At 40.5% G+C, this 18734-nt stretch overlaps 1 protein-coding gene across 2 annotated transcripts in view; it reads left to right on the top strand.

Annotated features, from left to right (window-relative positions):
• The window catches only part of LOC131255400 (serine/threonine-protein kinase PBL35-like), a 34816-nt gene extending 16437 nt beyond the window's left edge, over positions 1-18379 (top strand). For both annotated transcript variants that reach the window (XM_058256100.1, XM_058256099.1), the window contains one exon: positions 17788-18379. In XM_058256100.1, the coding sequence (XP_058112083.1) occupies positions 17788-18242 (455 nt within the window). In that variant the 3' untranslated portion in view covers positions 18243-18379. The remainder of the gene's footprint in view (positions 1-17787) is intronic.
• The last annotated feature ends 355 nt before the right edge of the window (positions 18380-18734 follow it).

The raw sequence follows: 18734 nt of genomic DNA, 5'->3' as shown, positions 1-18734 counted from the left end.
ATTGCACGCTCTGATCCACGCATCTTTCTCCCGTTGAGTAACTCGAACCAACCATTGCCTCTCATCATTTGTTGATACCTCGTATGCCGTTGGGTTACTCTCTATGTCCCCCATAGGTATACCAACATCACTTAGATCTTGATCCGACTTAGGTTCCAGTCGTATGAAATTATGTAGCATAGCAAACAATTGCAATTTTCACTTGTATTTCGAAATGATACTGCACGACTGTCTTTAAGATTGGGAATATGCCTTTCATTACTACGAAACAATGCTCAATTGCATTTCGTAGCTGTGCATATCGATAATTGAATACCTCCATGTTCGCGGGCGCTCTCCACGTTTGATACTTTTGTAGGAATTCATAAAACTAGGCGAATGAGCGTATCCTGTGTCGACAATATAATATTTTCCTACAAATTTGAATGAATGATGTTTTTAACAGGTGTTGAATCACAAATTACATTTAAAAATGATGACAATAGTTCAAATGAACAACGATTACCATGTGGGACAATTAGCGGATCATCAGTTCGTGTCAGAGCGTTATGAAGGACCCTTGCATCTAAAGCAGAACCTTTTCAACTGGCTAAAACGTATAAAGTTTTCATTTCAAATGAACAAGCAACAAGTACATTTGGAGATAAGATCCATTTTATGTTGCGGAAGCTCGCATGGTGGGATGCTTGTAGGTGAGCAGGAATGTGTCCTGTCAATTGCACCAACACAATCTTATATGGATTTGATCCAATTTGATTTGTAAGTGAATATGAATACAAGTATACCAACAACTATATATAGAAAGAGCCATTCATTGAAAATGATACCTAAAAGTATGTAGCCCAATTGCATCTAGGACTCGGTGAAAGTGACGGCCAACAGTTTCACCTAAACGTAAGAGCCTGTGTCCTATTACTTGATTACGCATGTTATGTCCGACCGTGTGTAGGAAAATTACTAATTGTTCTTCCAGACTAACATTATGACTATCGCACAGATGTGTCTTCTCCCGTACTTCATTACATAGTTGAAACAAATGCTTCTCGAGTCATCCTCAATTGAGTAACATAATCCCTGTCACTGGTACGAATGATAGAGTTGATGAACCTCGCCCGCTCATCATCCCCTTGACGTGCTGGTTGTCTAAACATATATACCCGACAATATTCTCCAACTATAGCTACGCAAGCTACCATTGCGAGAACAATGACAAATGCCACCATCTCTTCCTCATCTTCGTTTTCCATCACCTATCTATCACCTACACTTTGGGAAGAAAAAGACTTTAATTTATGCCAACAACATGTTTCCTTCTATAGGTGGGGTATAAAGACTAGCATATAGAATTTGCATCCTCTATTTTTACTGAATATTATTTGTTATGTAAAAGGAGAAGTAAATATGAGTTCATTAAACAAGATGGTCTTAATTCATTGAAAATTCAATTCGTTGTAGGGATATTACACGGAAAGAATTAGCTAAAAAGCCATCACAGTTTTTTCTCCGACTCTCATTTTTGATAAGATTTCATTATCTTTCGAAATGGGCAAAAACATAAACAAAATTGAAAATAAATGAATCACTGAACATAAATTTTAAGCAATCTTCAAGGCATGAAGACCAATTAAGCAATAGAAAATTTTGGTGAGTCTGGGGTCTCACCTAATCCACTCTCAACTGCTATAATTGGTGATGCCAAAAGATCTGGTAGAGCTGCTTGAATGTAAATAAGGCATAAAAGCCATTAATGCATGGCATGTGGTAAAACGAAAATCACGTCTAACTAAAAAAGAAAAAGCAATTGCAACTACAATTTGCCCCCTTGTGGTTGGTGCTGACTCCAACACCACATAGAGATGCAATAGGATTTGATTGGGCCACATGCCTAGAAAGATGGGCCACGCCGAGTACATACTCAACCTAACAACTTTCAAACATGGTTTGTAGTAGGGGTGCACACAGGTCGGTTTGGTCCGGTTCTGGGGTGAAACTGGAACCGAATCATTCCAGGAAAATTGGAATCGAACTGTTTGCACCCTAGAACCGAACCGGAACCGGACCGTAAAAACCGGTTCGGTTCTACAGTTCTGAGAGAGAGAGAGAGAGAGAGAGAGAGAGAGAGAGAGAGAAATGGGCGTAACACTGAAGCAGGGGCGGCGTGAAGACCGAAGAGAATGAAGAATTAGGTTTTTTTTTTTTTTTTTTTTTTTTTTTTTTTTTTTTTAAATTTAAATTTTATAAGTATATGGTCCGATTCCAGGTTCGGTTCCAAGACCAGTTCCACGGTTCGGTTCGGTTCTACATAATCCCAAACCGAGAACTGAACCGAACTAATCAGTTCTTTGATTTTCGGAATTGGAATCGGTGCACTTTAGAATCGGACCAAACCGTACAGTTTGGTCTGTTCCGGTCCGGTTTATCAGTTCCATGTGCACCCCTAGTTTGTAAAATGATACTCTATTGATTAAAATTCAACCGACTACTTGAGATTATTCCACTCTAATGGAGAAAATATTTGTAATAGCTTAGAAGGCTATTTGCCCCTTTCTGTTGGGTGGCTTGTGTTTGAAAAATGCACCTATTAGAAGATCCAAACATCATTTCTTTTACTAATGAAATACAAAGGTTTGACTGTTGATAATGATACTTTGCTACCATTACTTTTATATGCATGAAGGTTTTTATACACCAGAAGGGAACATGATCTACTTTTAAGCATATATGTATTAAGTTGATAAAAAAAAAATGCACCTAGAAGGTGGATGGGAGACGATCTGCTCAGCCCTCGGGTCCTTTCTTCTATGATCGCTGCTTTGTCATGCCTAGGGTTTCTACTCTATGTAGTAAAGAAGCTTTTTGTCGTGAAATCCAATGAGGCTTACAAGATTAATCACAATATTTCTGCGATTTATAGCTTATTAATTTTAACCTAACTTTCCTAGTAATAGAAGAATCTCTTTGAATTTAAAAGTTTTCTTTATTAAAAAGTAACTTACACAATGTATTTGCTAATTGTATTAGGATTTTGACCAAATCAAACCTTATCCACGTCAAGCCATGTTTGAATGTTTCCTCTTATACACCATATGCTAGTGCCTACATAAGCTTTGTCACACCATATACATTTCCTCCTATATACATTATACTAGTGTCTGCAGCTGCCCCCAGCCTCGGCTATTATATGCATATTCTTCTGTGTACAACCTTAACTGTCGACTGGATTAGGGTCCACCATATTCATGGTTGAGATTGATCGACCAAAATAAATCAAAAGCATTGAGTTTACAAAACAATGTATGTGAATATTTTGTGAAATAATTGTTAAAGCAAAAGACTTTACGAAAACAAGTTTGATAAGCCATGTTGATCAATCATTCAACTAATCTATATATAACTACATTTTTTCATTCAATTTAAGTCAAAAAAAAAAAAAATAATTACTGAAGATCAAATATATTAGAATTGGATAAGGAAGAAGTTGGTACACATCACTGTGGATGCCAAGAAGAATTAGAAACAGATTATTCTTATCGTGCACTAATCCCATATTCAATTGTATGTGCGGTTGAACATCTTATACAATTAAGATGGACAATATAGTTATAATATCATGCTCAGAAAATCAAACAGATGAAGAACTTACCTGATAATCAAAGACAGAGCAAAGAGGAAGGCTTTCCGGCAGAGATGCTCTACAAGGGATCTGCAGATAAACCGATATCACGACTTAGCAGAAAATACGAGACACCCAAGACGATGGATATACTTTCTTCAGAATCTAGATTATGTTGCAAGATGAAGATTACAACCAGATCTAAGCCTACATCCCTATCCAACAGATGTAATCCTAAGAATATAATGAAAAATAGCAATTTCATAGATTCAAACCCATACATTGCTGGAAAATTCGACGGGAAATGAGAAAGTGACTGGAAGAAGAGTACAATGACACACGCAGCCAACTCTTCCTCGTCCAAGTTTTCCATCTCCTACACTTTGGGAAGAAGAGGACTTTAGTTAACTTTAGAAATCAGTTACTCTTTGTTTGTAGAGGAAACTGAAGATTTTCGCAGTTGTGGATAGATGACTGTATCTCTCTCCAGAGTTCTTGATTTAAAAAAGGTGACGATAGTGAATAGTTTTGAAAGGTTCGATGAGATGAGCTATGTTTGGTTTATATGTATAAAATAGAGAGAATGAAAGTGAAAAAAAATAGGAGGAAAGAAATCTCTGGATTTTACCCCAAAAAAAAATGGAGTCTTAAAAAGGGTGAACACTAAACTGAATGAGATGTGTGCATGTGGTTTGCAGGTAAATAGAAAATATTATAAAAAATCAAAGGAAAGACAGCCATAGGATGGGAAACTACAATGGATCCCACATCTATCCATCAAGTTCGTACATATCTCCTTCCATCTGCCTTTCTAGCCTTTCCTGTCATATAATTTTTTTTCTTCCACAAAATTCAATAACCTATCAGAAAGATTTTGATTAAACGGAACATTTTATTTAACTGATAAACACACCTAGTTTCTCAGATTTCAAAAGGGCCAAATCTTAGATTCCTAACTTTGCTTGGTTCCTGCCCAATTTCAAGGCTGAATACTTGGATTCCCTTTGGGGCCCTTTTGTAACTTTGAGTGGGGCGAATTTTCCTAGTCAAAGGCTTTTGATGAGATTGTGTTGGCCCCAATGGAAATTCATTGATTGTTTTTTTTTTTTTTTCTTCATGGGCTGTGTGAAAACACTTGTCACCTCTGTTCTTATGTCCCAACCTCATAAACAGCTCTTTCATCTTATCCATATGAACCATAGTCTTTTATTCATTTTTTGGTTTAAAAAAGTAGCAAGGCTGAATACTTGGATTCCCTTTGGGGCCCTTTTGTAACTTTGAGTGGGTCAAATTTTCCTAGTCAAAGGCTTTTGATGAAATTGTGTTGGCCCCAATGGAAATTCATTGATTGTTTTTTTTTTTTCATGGGCTCTGTGAAAACACTTGTCATCTCTGTTCTTATGTCCCAACCTCATAAACAGCTCTTTCATCTTATCCATATGAAGTTATGAACCATAGTCTTTTATTCATTTTTTGGTTAAAAAAAGTAGCAATGAAGATTAGCTATAATAGTAGTGATGGCCATCTTTTTTACTTTTGCACCATTTTTATCTACAAAACTGGATTACTCTTCAATAGCACTATGGCACAGGTACATCAATCCAAACTGTTGAAGTGACATAACCAACCATCCGTAGGTCATAACTTTCAAAAATTGTAATGCATAAGATAGTACAAACCGTCTGCTTAACATGGTGAATTTCCACTGCTAATTATTTTAACTTTAACTATCCATTGGATATGATTCATCCAAAATGTTCTGATAAAGAATGTGGTGGTGAATCAGCAACCCTACATAGACAAAGACCATCCAAGTTGTGAAACCGAGCATAAGACAAATTATTGGGGAGAAAAAACTTGATAACAACAACCCATATTCTTGTTCAAGGATTTTTATTTTAAAAAAAAACATCCACATGACTAAATAAGATAACTCTTTATTAGTAGTGTAACTATTATGAAAGCATGTTTTAAGCATGCTATGAAAAGGAAATTATAAAACTAGAGCATGTTAACTGGAAGTTGTATAATATAAAGCAAGCTTTGGTAAGTCATTGAAAAGGAGGATCAATAGATGCTTGGATTAACAAAGAACCTTCAGAAAATTTCAGCTATCTTATCGACTACTTAAATAATTACTAAGCGTACATGGGTATCTTTCTTTGAGGAATAAATATACATGGGTATCTATAACAACTTGCAAGTAGATTAGGACAAGTTGGTTACAAACAAATGAATATTGATGCCATAATCATCCAAGAAGAGATTCACGTAATCATGCACACATAATCAGTGTTTCAGTTCCATGTGAGGCCCAATCTAGTTGTAATAGTATTTTAGAGAATGAGATTTTATAATGTCATACACAAAAAATGAGTAGATGGACAACTTTACCTGATTAGCTCAAACGGGTGGGGCCGAGCGAGGCTATCAAGCACGGATGTGAGTAACTCGCACTGCACACGCACAAATTTCACAAATAAGCTGAAAATCCACGGCATACACGAGATGATGGATAGAGAGATGATATTCAAGATTCATTTGAAAAGGTGGAGAAAACAACGGCATGTGAGCGTACATCCCAACTTGTAGTTGTGTTCACAAGCACAGAGAAGAAGAGGAAAACATCCGTATATTCACAAATACTGGAAGAAGATATGGATAATTGGAAGTTGGCCAGGCATAGAAAACTATGATGCTGCACAAATGGGATTTTCTGTAATTAGCATAAATACTATAGATTAAAAAACAGAATGTAGAGATCGGTTAGATTCCCATTTCCATTGCAGACCCCCAAATTTCCCTAATCATTTGCAACATGTTGAAGACGATTTCCAATTTCCTTGATTTACATTGAAAAACTCCTAATCTTTACATTGATTTAAGACTGATGGGCATCACAAATATAACTGTGTAGAAGAGAGCTCATCGAAGTCGAGAAATCCTCTCAAATCTGTGGCCTTAAACACGGCCAGTGCCGTCTCTTTCTTCTGCAAACCTTCAACATGCAAGAACCATTTAAATAGGAGATGATTGCTACATGAGAGCAAGAAGACAGATCTTGCAAGAGAGATGAGTTCGATACTCTGCTCATCGTTTGTGGCAAAGAACCTCCTTCCTTGCTTGCAATTCTCTTTCGATCGTCCATATATATGGTAACTTCCCTGCCATTAGCCTGCAATGAAATGAAGAGGGTGGACTATATCGTCTCTTCAAAGGTCAATCCCACGTCCGTTCGACGGATTCGAGCGTAGCAACTGTGGGATTGGGGTTTCCTTGGTTGAAATCCCTCGATGGATTTGAGGGATGGGCTGCATGCAGCAGAGATTTCAATTCGGGATTGCGAGAATCCCTTCGATTTAGGCGTAGTTTTCGATGCGATGTGCGGTGGCGTTCATCCAACCATTCAAACATGCACCGAGCGTATTTCGAGATCCAATCCTTCCTAAGTCCATCTAAACCCACTTAAGTCTACACACCAAACGCCCCCTTAGGCTTATGCGTTGTGGCATTATCGAATTTTATGGGATTATGATTTGCAAACTGTTTTTTAAACTATACATATGTAAATAGTTTGTTTTCAAAAGCTTTGAAGAACGTTTGCAACAGATTTGTAATTTGAATTCAATAAGAGGATGAGCGCCTATGCTGGCAAAATGATCATGGATCGAAGGTTGTCTCCATTTGATGAGGACATCGTGCGCACGCCGCCTACACGCGCACGCACGCCACCCCCCTATGCACGTATGTATGTAGGAGGGCCCCACTATCGATCTAGTTCGATGACGACGTCCAGGGAGGGCCTCCTAGCTAGAAGACGAAGTTTTAGTTCAAAAGGGTGGGCCCGATAGTCAAGAAAAGCCCATCATGGGACCTCATGATCGTGGCCCACTCGTCAGATTGATGTCATATTTTAGGTTTTGCTTATTGTTATTATTTAGAACATCGTGAACACTTTGGATTTATTTGTTTGGTTTTTATTTTAGTTTACTTCACCGCCAAGTAATTGGTTGCGTACATGGTGAGAGTTTTGGGGTATAGGATTTTCCCTATAAATAGGCACCCCCTTCTAGTTCTTTTCATTCCTTCAAGCTTAATAAAAAAATTCTTGCTTTATTTTTTTGTTCTCTTCGTGAGTTGTGGAAGAATTCAAAAGTGGGTGCGAAACCCTTCTTTTTTGAAGGGCTAACTACATGGTGTGAAGCCACATCTATCCCCATCCGTCCCTACCCTTTCCCATCTATATAGCTCATCTTTTATCATCATTATTGCTTTGAAATTCCCAGCCTTTGCAACTATTCATCCCCCTACAGCCAGTTTCCATAATTTGGACTTGTAGGAGGGATGAAACTTCGGTGGAGCACTATGCCTCGACCTTACGTCGGATCGTCATCAAACTTGAGGGATTGGAGGTCTCCCCCGGCCGACCAAAGCCTAGGTGTCACTTTTGGGAGTCGAGCTTCCATCGCACGTGCGTCCAGCCCACCCGCGCACATGCGTCAGCTTCGGGTCACCATCTGCACGTAAGAGCTTTCTTCGGGTCAGGTTTTTCTCTTTTTATTCCTATTTCCTAAACCCTAGCCTTAGTTTGCATTAGCTCTAATTTATTTGCCTTTTTTTTTTCACCCTAGGGTTCCTTGAATTGAAATTGGGGAATCCCTTGGATTAGGGACTGATTCTTATGCATGTGTGGTTGATTTCTATTTTCGTTTGACATCGTTTAGCTTATAATTTTTATTGGTCCAGCCCTAGCCTGTGTCGGCCTGGACCCACATAGATTCCCCTTTCATTAAATGTTTGGACTATCATGTGGGATGTGGAATTTGTGTAATTGTTTCTAAATTTGTATGATCTAAGCCTGAATTCTTGCACATCATACTTGAATTTCATGTCCTGCATCACCATCACATTTGGTCATGGGGGTTTAGGGTAGTGCTTAGAGCATGTGTTGGTGTAGTGGTCATTTAGCATACAAACACCTGTGTATAGAGACATTGGAATCTTTTTTTTTTGAAGAGAAATGAAAATTTATTAAAGGCCCGCTAGCAAAAACCAATTGGAATAGCATACAAAAAGGAAAAAAATAAAATAAAAAATGAAGGCTGAACAAAAGGGAACTAAGATGCTTCAAGAAGTGCTATACACCACTCTTAAGGATGGAGGCCCAATGACAAACAAGAGCCTTAACGGGAGAAATGTCAACAGAATGCGAAACCTTGTCGAAGCAACGTCTATTCCTCTCGTTCCACGTAACCCACCAAACAACTGAGAGAGTCACGTGCCAAAGGTTTCCTTTCATGCCCAAACCTCCTCCATGCCACTCCCATAAGAGATCTCTAACATTGCTAGGCATAACCCATTACGAGTTGAGGGAAGAAAGAAAATGAGACCACAACTTGGATGTAAAAGAGTAGAAAATGAACAGATGATCAATTAATTCCACATCCTGCTCACATAGACAGCATAATGCAGGGGCATTTTCACACTGGGCTCGAGTGGGGTCGCTTGTGGGATGCAGGGGCACACTCGGGGTGGGTGCGGCCCACGGAGGAGGTCTCGTGTTCGAGACTCCTCACCAGGGGTGATTAATGCGCATTTCACACCGGGCTCGAGTGGGGTAGCCCGTGGGATGTGGGGACACACTCGGGGTGGGCGGCCTATGTGATTTGGAGCCCACGAAGGGGGTTCGGCCGAGGTCTTAAAACCCATGAGATGTGGGGTATGGGCTATGAGATAAAGGGATTAATTCGCCATACTCTAACAGTTCGAGTTTTTAGAGCAAGTGGTTAATTGTCCTGCATCAAATTGTCCTGCATCCCACAAGCGACCCCACTCGAGCCTAGTGTGAAAATGCCCATGATTAATGCGCATTTCACACCGGGCTCGAGTGGGGTAGCCCGTGGGATGCGGGGACACACTCGGGGTGGGCGGCCCATGTGATTTGGGGCCCCCGAAGGGGGTTCGGCCGAGGTCTTAAAACCCATGAGATGTGGGGCCTGGGCTATGAGATAAAGGGATTAATTCGCTATACTCTAACAGTTCGAGCTTTTAGAGCAAGTGGTTAATTGTCCTGCATCAGTGGCCCGTGTGAAGTGGAACCCATGTTAAGTGGGGCCCACGAGGGGGTTCGGCCAAGGTCCTAACCCATACGATGTGGGGCTTGGGCTATGAGATAAAGGGATTGATTTGTCACTTTCTATCAGTTCGAGCTTTTAGAGCAAGTGGTCAATTGTCCTGCATCACAACATCTGTTCAGGATAACCATAGATCTCTTTTGCAAGTTATCAATCCTCAAATCTTTCTTTCTACCTACTAGTCAAGTGAAACCACCACTTTGGGCGGAATATTGTATTGCTAGAAGTGATTTGCATTGGTATCACCGACTGTCGAAGTGGTGGATCGAATCAGCCTATAGAATGAGCCAACTGAAAACTTCCCCCAACTATGATATTTCCAAACATTTCATCTTTTTGCCACTAGGAGGAGACACTGAACTTAGCCTTTTCAAAGGGATAACAACTCTTCTACTTCCAATCTGTCAACTCTCTTCTACAAGGAGGAAACCAGCCTGAGTGAAGCCTTGTATTTGAATAACAATCAGCCACTTTCATATCTGATGAGGGAGCTAACCGAGCTAGATTGGGATAGAGTTGAGATAAATGGAAATTGCCGCACCATTGGCCTTACCAAAATCTGACTCTAGATCCGTCACCTATAGAAAAAGAGATGCCTGTTTTGAAGTCCGACCTTAGAGACATAATTGACTTCCTTTTATTAGAAGCCCTGTATAGAAAAGACTCCTTAGCCTCCCAACCTCCCTACTTAAGCCCGTATTTGGAGAGAATAATTTCCCTCCAAAAATTCCCTTCTTCCGTGGCTAAAAAAAGCTCGATTCATATTAAGATTCTGATTCTAGCCCTCACCTTCTTTAATAGGTTTACATACATCTTCTCAATTCAACAAATGGAATTTGAATCCTTCATTTGAGCCTTTCCAAAAGAAATCCCTTCGAAGCTTCTTGAATTTAATTCTAACAGAGGATGGGCGCTTGAAAAGAGATATGTAGTAAAGCGGCATGTTGGAAAACACAGCTTTAATAAGAGTTAGTCTCTCTCCATAAGAAAAATATCTGCCTTTTCACTTAGACAAGTTCCTTTCTATCCTCTCCACCACCTTATCCCAAATATGAGATGGGGGTTTTCCGATGCACAAAGGGAGCCCCAAATAAGAAGGAAGAGACCCAACCTTGCAACCGATAATCGAAGCTAGAAAGGAAACCTCATCTTGGCCTAAATGAATACCCAAGACTTGCTCTTTCCCATATTCACTTTCAAGCCGGGCACCGCCTCAAAGCACACTATAATCTTGCGCAAATTATCCATCATGAGAGGATTGGCTTCGCAAAAAAAAATAGTATCATTTGCAAACTGAAGATGAGAGATAGGCTCGCAAAATTTGGACACATGGAACCCACAAATGAGCTCGGTGTCTTGATCTCTAGCTAACATCTGGCTAAAAGCTTCCGCCACGACCAGAAATAAAAACGGAGAAAGCAGTTGCCTTGACGAAGACCCCTGCAAGACTTGAAAATTCCTTTTGGACTTTCGTGAATAAGAACCGAAAAAGCCGCTGATCTTATACAAACCTGAATCCAATTCCTTTATTTAGCGCCGCATCCTATCCTTGACAATAAATAGTCGATGAAGTCCCATTCCACGTGACCGTACACCTTTTCAATATCAATCTTGCAAACAACACACTGCCTTCTTTTCTTTGAATCTGGCATCCAAGCATTCATGGCCTATAAGCACAATTCATGATTTGACAACCACCCACAAACACACTGAAGATACAAGCTGACAGTTTAGAGTCCTTTTGAAAAAGTCTGCCTTTCTTCATTGACAATTGCCCATTATATAGGTAGATTACAAGCTATTTAGGGAAGAAATACAAGCTGATCTTTAGCCCCTACCATATATACATCTATCTAAATATACTGTACAGCTAATATATCCTAATTAAGGAAGGAATAAATCTGTATAACTGTCATATCAGTCAAAGCTGTAGATATTAGCTGTAAATCTGCTATTAGCTGTAAATCTGTAAATCTGTAAATCTGCTGTAAATCTGTAAATCTGTAAAGCTGTAAATCTGCTGTGTAGATTGATATTTCCTTTGACATAAATCTGCTGTGTAGATTGATATTTCCTTTGACATCCCCCCTCAAATTGATGCTGGTAAATCAACAAGCATCAATTTGCTATCGAGAAAATGATGGCGCTGACGTGGCATGGATTTTGTGAAGATATCGGCGATCTGCAAAGTTGTGGAGATATGTGGAAGAGTGATGACTTGATGATCATAGGCTTCCCTGATTGAGTGACAGTCAACCTCGATGTGCTTGGTGCGTTCGTGATAGACTGGGTTTGCGGCAATTTGGATGACACTAGTGTTGTCGGCATGGAGTGGAGTAGGATGTACGGGAATGAAACTGAGCTCTGTGAGGAGACCACGTAACCAAATGATCTCGGAGCATGCTGCAGACATGGCTCGGTACTCGGCCTCAGTAGATGATTTGGAGACGTGGTCCTGCTTCTTGCATTTCCAAGAGATAAGGGCATCACCAAGAAACATACACCAGCCGGTAGTAGATTTCCTGGTGTCTGGGCAGCCAGCCCAGTCAGCGTCACTATAGGCTTGTAGCTGAAGTGAAGAACCGGAAGGGAAGAATAAGCCACGAGTAGGTGTCCCAAGAATGTAGCGAATTATGCGGCGGACTGCAGATAGATGGAGATGCCTCGGTGCTTGCATGAATTTGCTGACGGTATGAACAGCATAAGAGATGTCTGGTCGGGTAATGGTTAGATAGATAAGACTACCAACTAACTTCCGATAGGTAGTAGGATCCTCAAGAAGCTCCCCTTCGTCACGTCGATATTTCACATTAAGTTCCATGGGGGTGTCAACCGAAGTAGCGTTGGTGAGACCGGCTAGCTGAACCAGATCTTGACTATACTTGTGCTGATGCAAGAGGAGACCGTGCGGCTGATGATGCACCTCTAAACCCAAGAAATAGGTGAGTTGGCCAAGATCTTTCATGTGAAATGTAGAATTCAACAAAGTCTGAACCGCAGAGATTTCCCAAGTCAGAGCCAGTGATGACGATATCGTCCACATAAACAAGGAGGACGACGATACCTGTGGATGTCCTTTGTAGAAAAAGAGAGGAGTTATACTGACTTTGAGTGAAAGAAAAACTAAGCAAAGTGGATCGAAACTTCTCAAACCATACTCTTGGTGCCTGCTTCAAACCATACAAAGAACGTTTCAGTTTGCAAACATCAGTAGGTGAGGAAGTGGGCATACCAGAGGGAAGTTTCAAGTAAACGTCTTCCTTGAGATCACCGTGGAGAAATGCGTTCTTAACATCCATTTGATGTAAGGGCCAGGATTGGGATGCAGCAAGAGCGAGTATAGTTCGGACAGTGGTCATTTTGGCAACCGGTGCAAAGGTCTCATCATAGTCGAGACCATATTCTTGTTTGTTGCCAAGTGCCACTAACCGAGCTTTGTAACGATCTATGGACCCATCGGAATTAAGCTTGATAGAAAACACGAACTTACTGCCAAGGGGTTTCACGGAGGAGGGACATGGAACAACATCCCATGTTTGGTTTTCTTCAAGTGCGAGAAGTTCGGTTTCAATTGCTTTTCGCCAACACTCATGCTCCATTGCCTGTTTATAAGATGAAGGAAGAGAAATAGACGACAAAGTGGCTGTGAAGGATGAAGGAGAAGAGAAACCAAACCTATCTGGGGGTCTACGAACCCGAGTACTGAGTCGGAGGGAGGGGGCTCAGGAGGTGCTGAAGGTTGGTGGGAAGTGGCGGTGGAGCATCGTCGATACACTAGGAGAGGTTTAGAAGGGACTGGATCTGCAAGAGAGTTAGGAAACATAGGCAAAACAGAAAATGAAGGAGAAACATGATCCTGATGGGTAGAAAAGAAATATTGATTTTCGAAAAAAATCACATTTCTAGAAACTCGAATGCGACACAGATTTGGATCATAGCAAAGAAAACCTTTTTGCTGTACTGAATATCCTAGAAAAGCACATTTAATTGACTGAGCCGTAAGTTTTGTGCGTTCATGTGCAGGAAGATGAACATAACAGACACAACCAAAGGTACGAAGGTTAGAATAAGTTGGAGGGTGACCCAATAACCTGGTGAAAGATGAGTCATGGTTCAATGTGGGAGAAGGCAATCTGTTAATGAGATGGACAGCAGTGGAAAGAGCTTCACACCAAACTTGAGAGGGCGTGGAAGATTCTAACAGAAGAGTGCGAACCACATCAAGAAGGTGACGGTTCTTCCTTTCAGCCACTCCATTTTGTTGAGGTGTCGAAGGGCAAGACCGTTGAGAGATGATGCCATGATTCTGTAGGAAGTCCTGAAACAAATGAGACATATACTCACCCCCATTGTCAGAACGAAGGATTTTGACATGGGCCGAAAATTGTGTCTGAATATATGCATGAAAAATCTTAAAAACAGAAAATACTTCGTCTTTGGAATGAAGGAAATAAATCCATGTGAAACGACTATAGTCGTCAATAAAAGTGACAAAGTATTTGTAATTAGCATGCGAAGTGACTGGTGCCATACCCCACACATCACTATGTATCAGATCGAAAGGTTTGACAACATGCGGTGTGTGAAAAGGAAAGGGTAGAGTTTTACTTTTGCCAAGTCTGCAAGAATTGCAATCAAACTGAACAACACTAAGAGATGGTGTTTCATTATTCCCAAGAAAACCAGATTTCAATAAAGCATGAAGTACATTAGAGTTTGGATGTCCGAGACGTTTATGCCACGCTCGGTAATCAACATGAGCAGAATTACAAGCGACAAAAGGCAAAGAAAAAGAAGACAAAGGAAATTGAAGAGGAAAAAGACGTCCCACTTTAGGCCCCCTCGCGATCATCCGCCCTGACTGTTGATCCTGCACAACACAACCAGATTTAGAAAACTCTACTTTACAATCATTATCAACTAACTGACCGACAGACACAAGATTGGTGGTAAGACCGGGAGATACGAAGACATCAGTGAGAGAGGAGGAAACATCACCAGTGGCCGTGATAGGTAAATGATTGCCATCAGCAGTATGAATTTTGAGATTTCCAAAATATTTGTTTACATTGGTAAGAGAAGCGGCATTGTTTGTCATATGATGGGAAGCCCCGGAATCAAAGTACCAAGGAGATGATGTAGTGAAGGGTTTACCTGAGAGTCCTAAAGCTGAAAATGCAGAAATGATCATTTGTTGAATCATGTCAGGGGTCACGGGTTGGACTGAAACGGGAGCAGGAGCAGGAGCACTTTGTGTTGTATTCACCAAACTACCCGCACTAGAAGAGCCAACTGAGACAGTATATGTTGTCTCCGATTTCTTGGGGGGTCGAGTTGGGCATTCCTTGATGATATGGCCATCCTTTTTGCAATAGTTGCAGAATTTTCGGGGACAGTTTGCAGCATAATGACCAAATCCCTTGCAACAGAAGCACTGAACAGTGCTCATATCCCTGCTTCGTGGCCTGCCTTGTGCTGCATAGGCTACAGGAACAGATGTAGATCGTCGTTGTTCCATGGTGGTTTGAGTGAGAAGGCGCTGTTCCTCGCGAAGAAGATCATTTAGACATGTATCCAAGGAGGGGACAGATTCTCGGTTCATAAGATTGGATCTGGTGCCTTCAAATTCAGACCTTAGTTTCATTAGAAATTGATCCCTCTGAGTAGTTTCATGGACAGATTGAACAGAACTAAGACCTTCGGATGGTAAGTCAGCATAAACTATATCAGTGTATTCAGCCCAAAGATTAGTGAATCTAGAGTAAAAATCAGAGATAGAAAGACTATCCTGTTGGAGAGTGGCCAATTCATGTTCAAGCTGGAAACGACGAGCAGTGTTTTGTTGACTGTAGACCTTCTTCAGGTATGTCCACATCTGAGCTGCAATCTGAGAAGATCGAAGGTTCAAGATGATGTTGGGTTCAACGGATCCCAAAATCCATGCCATAACTTGTGCGTCCTTGACTTCCCACTTGGCGTGTCGGTCTTTGTCTTTGTCTTTGTCAGGAGCTAGGTTACTGCCATCAACATGTCCCCACAGCTCCTTACCTTTGACGAAAATCCTGAAATGAAACGCCCAAGCAGAGTAGTTCTTGCCATTGAAACGAATCAAAGAAACATCAGACTTATCGGAAGACATGAGGTCAACAGAACTAGAACAAGAATAACCGAGATTAAGAAACTTGAGAGCACGAGACAAATGGAAATTTAGAGCTATAGCTCTGATACCATGACAGTTTAGAGTCCTTTTGAAAAAGTCTGCCTTTCTTCATTGACAATTGCCCATTATATAGGTAGATTACAAGCTATTTAGGGAAGAAATACAAGCTGATCTTCAGCCCCTACCATATATACATCTATCTAAATATACTGTACAGCTAATATATCCTAATTAAGGAAGGAATAAATCTGTATAACTGTCATATCAGTCAAAGCTGTAGATATTAGCTGTAAATCTGCTATTAGCTGTAAATCTGCTGTAGATATTAGCTGTAAATCTGTAAATCTGTAAAGCTGTAAATCTGTAAAGCTGTAAATCTGCTGTGTAGATTGATATTTCCTTTGACATAAATCTGCTGTGTAGATTGATATTTCCTTTGACACAAGCGACATCTGGAATATACACAGTCGAAAATATTGGCGATACAAGCGGTGCTTGGAATTTACACGGTCGAAAATGTTGGTGATATCGATCCTAAATGGTACATTGCCAATGCCAGTTTCTTTTTTATACTATTAGTGTTATTATCGATATAGCCAAGGTAGAGATACGGATAATAGATACTCCGAAAAATGGTCCAAAGGAATTTGCTCTCAATGATAGAATAATTAAAAGAAATGTTGCGGTGATCACCACTAGGGCTGGCAGTGGGTCGGGTTGACTTGCAAGCTAGTCACTTGACCCTCTTAACAGAGGCTTAGGCTGATTTTACTGGCTTTTGGGTTGGCCTCAGTCAGAAAACATGGCCCATTTAAGTAAATGGGTCAAGGTCGCATTGATCTTGGTCTGATCCAACCATCCATGTGTTATATCTGTATATATTTTTTAATATTGTACACAAGTGCCTGCTTGCTTTAGTGGTAGAAATGCATGGCTAGATGCTTGGGTTATGGCCTTTACAACACTTGTTCTAAGTAGGTTGTGCTGGACTGGTCTTAGGCTTAAGAATCAGCTCACATGTCTTAGTCATGGATTGGGGCTGGGTTGAAGCTGATCCAACTAGAAACTGACCCATTTCCACCCTTTATCAGCATTACCTTGCCCTAGCTATTTCAGTTGGTTTTATAGATCTTGTTTCACTTATAGTTGCATGAAGTGTGAAGCGAAGCGGTAACAGATTCAGGTCCAGGAGCATGAAGTGTCTACTTTCAAAATGTTCCTTAGTACGAATAATGAGGAACCAAGAGTGGGAGCGTGAGTCCGAAGTGTAATTCAAAGCAAGAGCAGCACCTTTTTAGAAGGACAATGCAACTGAGCTTTCAAATCACCTATCTAAGACCCTATCCTTAGTAAGTGAATGTTCCTTCTTATTCCTTCTCACCACCTCGATCCTAGTCCTTTTAGGATGTCTCATCCACATCCCATGCCTGAATTGTTATTTAAAAAATAAAATAAAATTACAACAAAAATATCTAGATAGAAACCGTTTTGTTTAGTTAACAATAAGAATTCAGTGGTTTGTGAGAAGGAATGGCAAATTTATAGGAACCATTGAGGACGACTGTAGGAAATATTACTTACACCTTCCTTGGACTGCATGCATCAGGTAAATAGAATCTAATATGAAGCTTATATCTTGTAATATTTGATGGTGGAAAGTCAATCTTGCTTTCCAACTTCATTGTGCATAAGCTCATTTGACAGACATTTGACTGTTGGCAACACTAATATCATCTACATTTTCTCAAGATACCATTTCTAGGTTGGTTCTCTATTATGCAGTGCATATTTCGTTGCGCCTCATTATTCTTTACTTTCACTCGGCATGTGAAGTCTATAATCTAAAAAAAGTGCCATCTATAAATTTTGGTAATGCACAGGGCACTTGACGTCTAAGAGCGATGTCTACAGTTTTGGGGTTGTGTTACTTGAGATTCTAACTGGCCGAAGATCCATGGACAAGAAACGACCCAGTGGGGAGCAAAACCTAGTTGCTTGGGCTCGGCCATATCTAGGCGACAAGCGGAAGCTTTTCCAACTGGTGGACCCTCGCTTGGAACTCAACTACTCCATCAAAGGAATGCAGAAGGTTGCACAGATAGCCTACTGCTGCCTCAGCAGGGATCCCAAATCTCGCCCCTCGATGGATGAAGTTGTGAAGGGTCTGACACCATTGCAAGATCTCAGTGACCTTGCTATCTTGTCTTTCCAATCTCGTTCTCAACAAGGTCGGCGCAAGAAGAAATCAGATGCCAACAGGCAGCTATCCCATGCACAACCGAATAATAGCATCAAGGATTCTCCATTCATGACATGTAATCAACATTGTAGGTAATCCAGTTTGATGAATGTTTTTCAAGTACAAGCTTAGTCTGTCCCCCTACATATATTTATCTTAATTGGCTGGATCGTTAATGCAATTGTTGTGATAAAATTTCTCCCTTGGGAAATAGGGTGAGGACAATTTGCAGAGATGGGATGTTGAAATATGAGTCTACAGTGCCAGTTCGAATGTGTGTGGATCTACTATATCTGTTTCCAGGATCAGCTGATGGGCCAAAAGAGTGTCTACAGAGAATATGTTTTTTTAATGAACCATGGTGCTAATGCATTTGATTGGAAACTGGTGCATTTGTTTACTCAGGTTAGCATTTTGGAAAGAATTTCAAAATCTATATCATGCCCTCTATTTTCGAACTTTGGAACTAGAATGTGCTTGTGCATTATTACATTAGGACCAATCTTTTTAGTAGCGTATGCAGTATGCTACGGAGCGTAGAGTAGATAAAACACTACGTAGCGGACGCTGGTAGCACAGTCCTTTGGT

Source organism: Magnolia sinica, chromosome 9 (genome assembly GCF_029962835.1).
Source record: "Magnolia sinica isolate HGM2019 chromosome 9, MsV1, whole genome shotgun sequence".
NCBI classification, from domain to species: Eukaryota; Viridiplantae; Streptophyta; class Magnoliopsida; order Magnoliales; family Magnoliaceae; genus Magnolia; species Magnolia sinica.
This window is presented reverse-complemented; position numbering and strand designations above follow the sequence as displayed.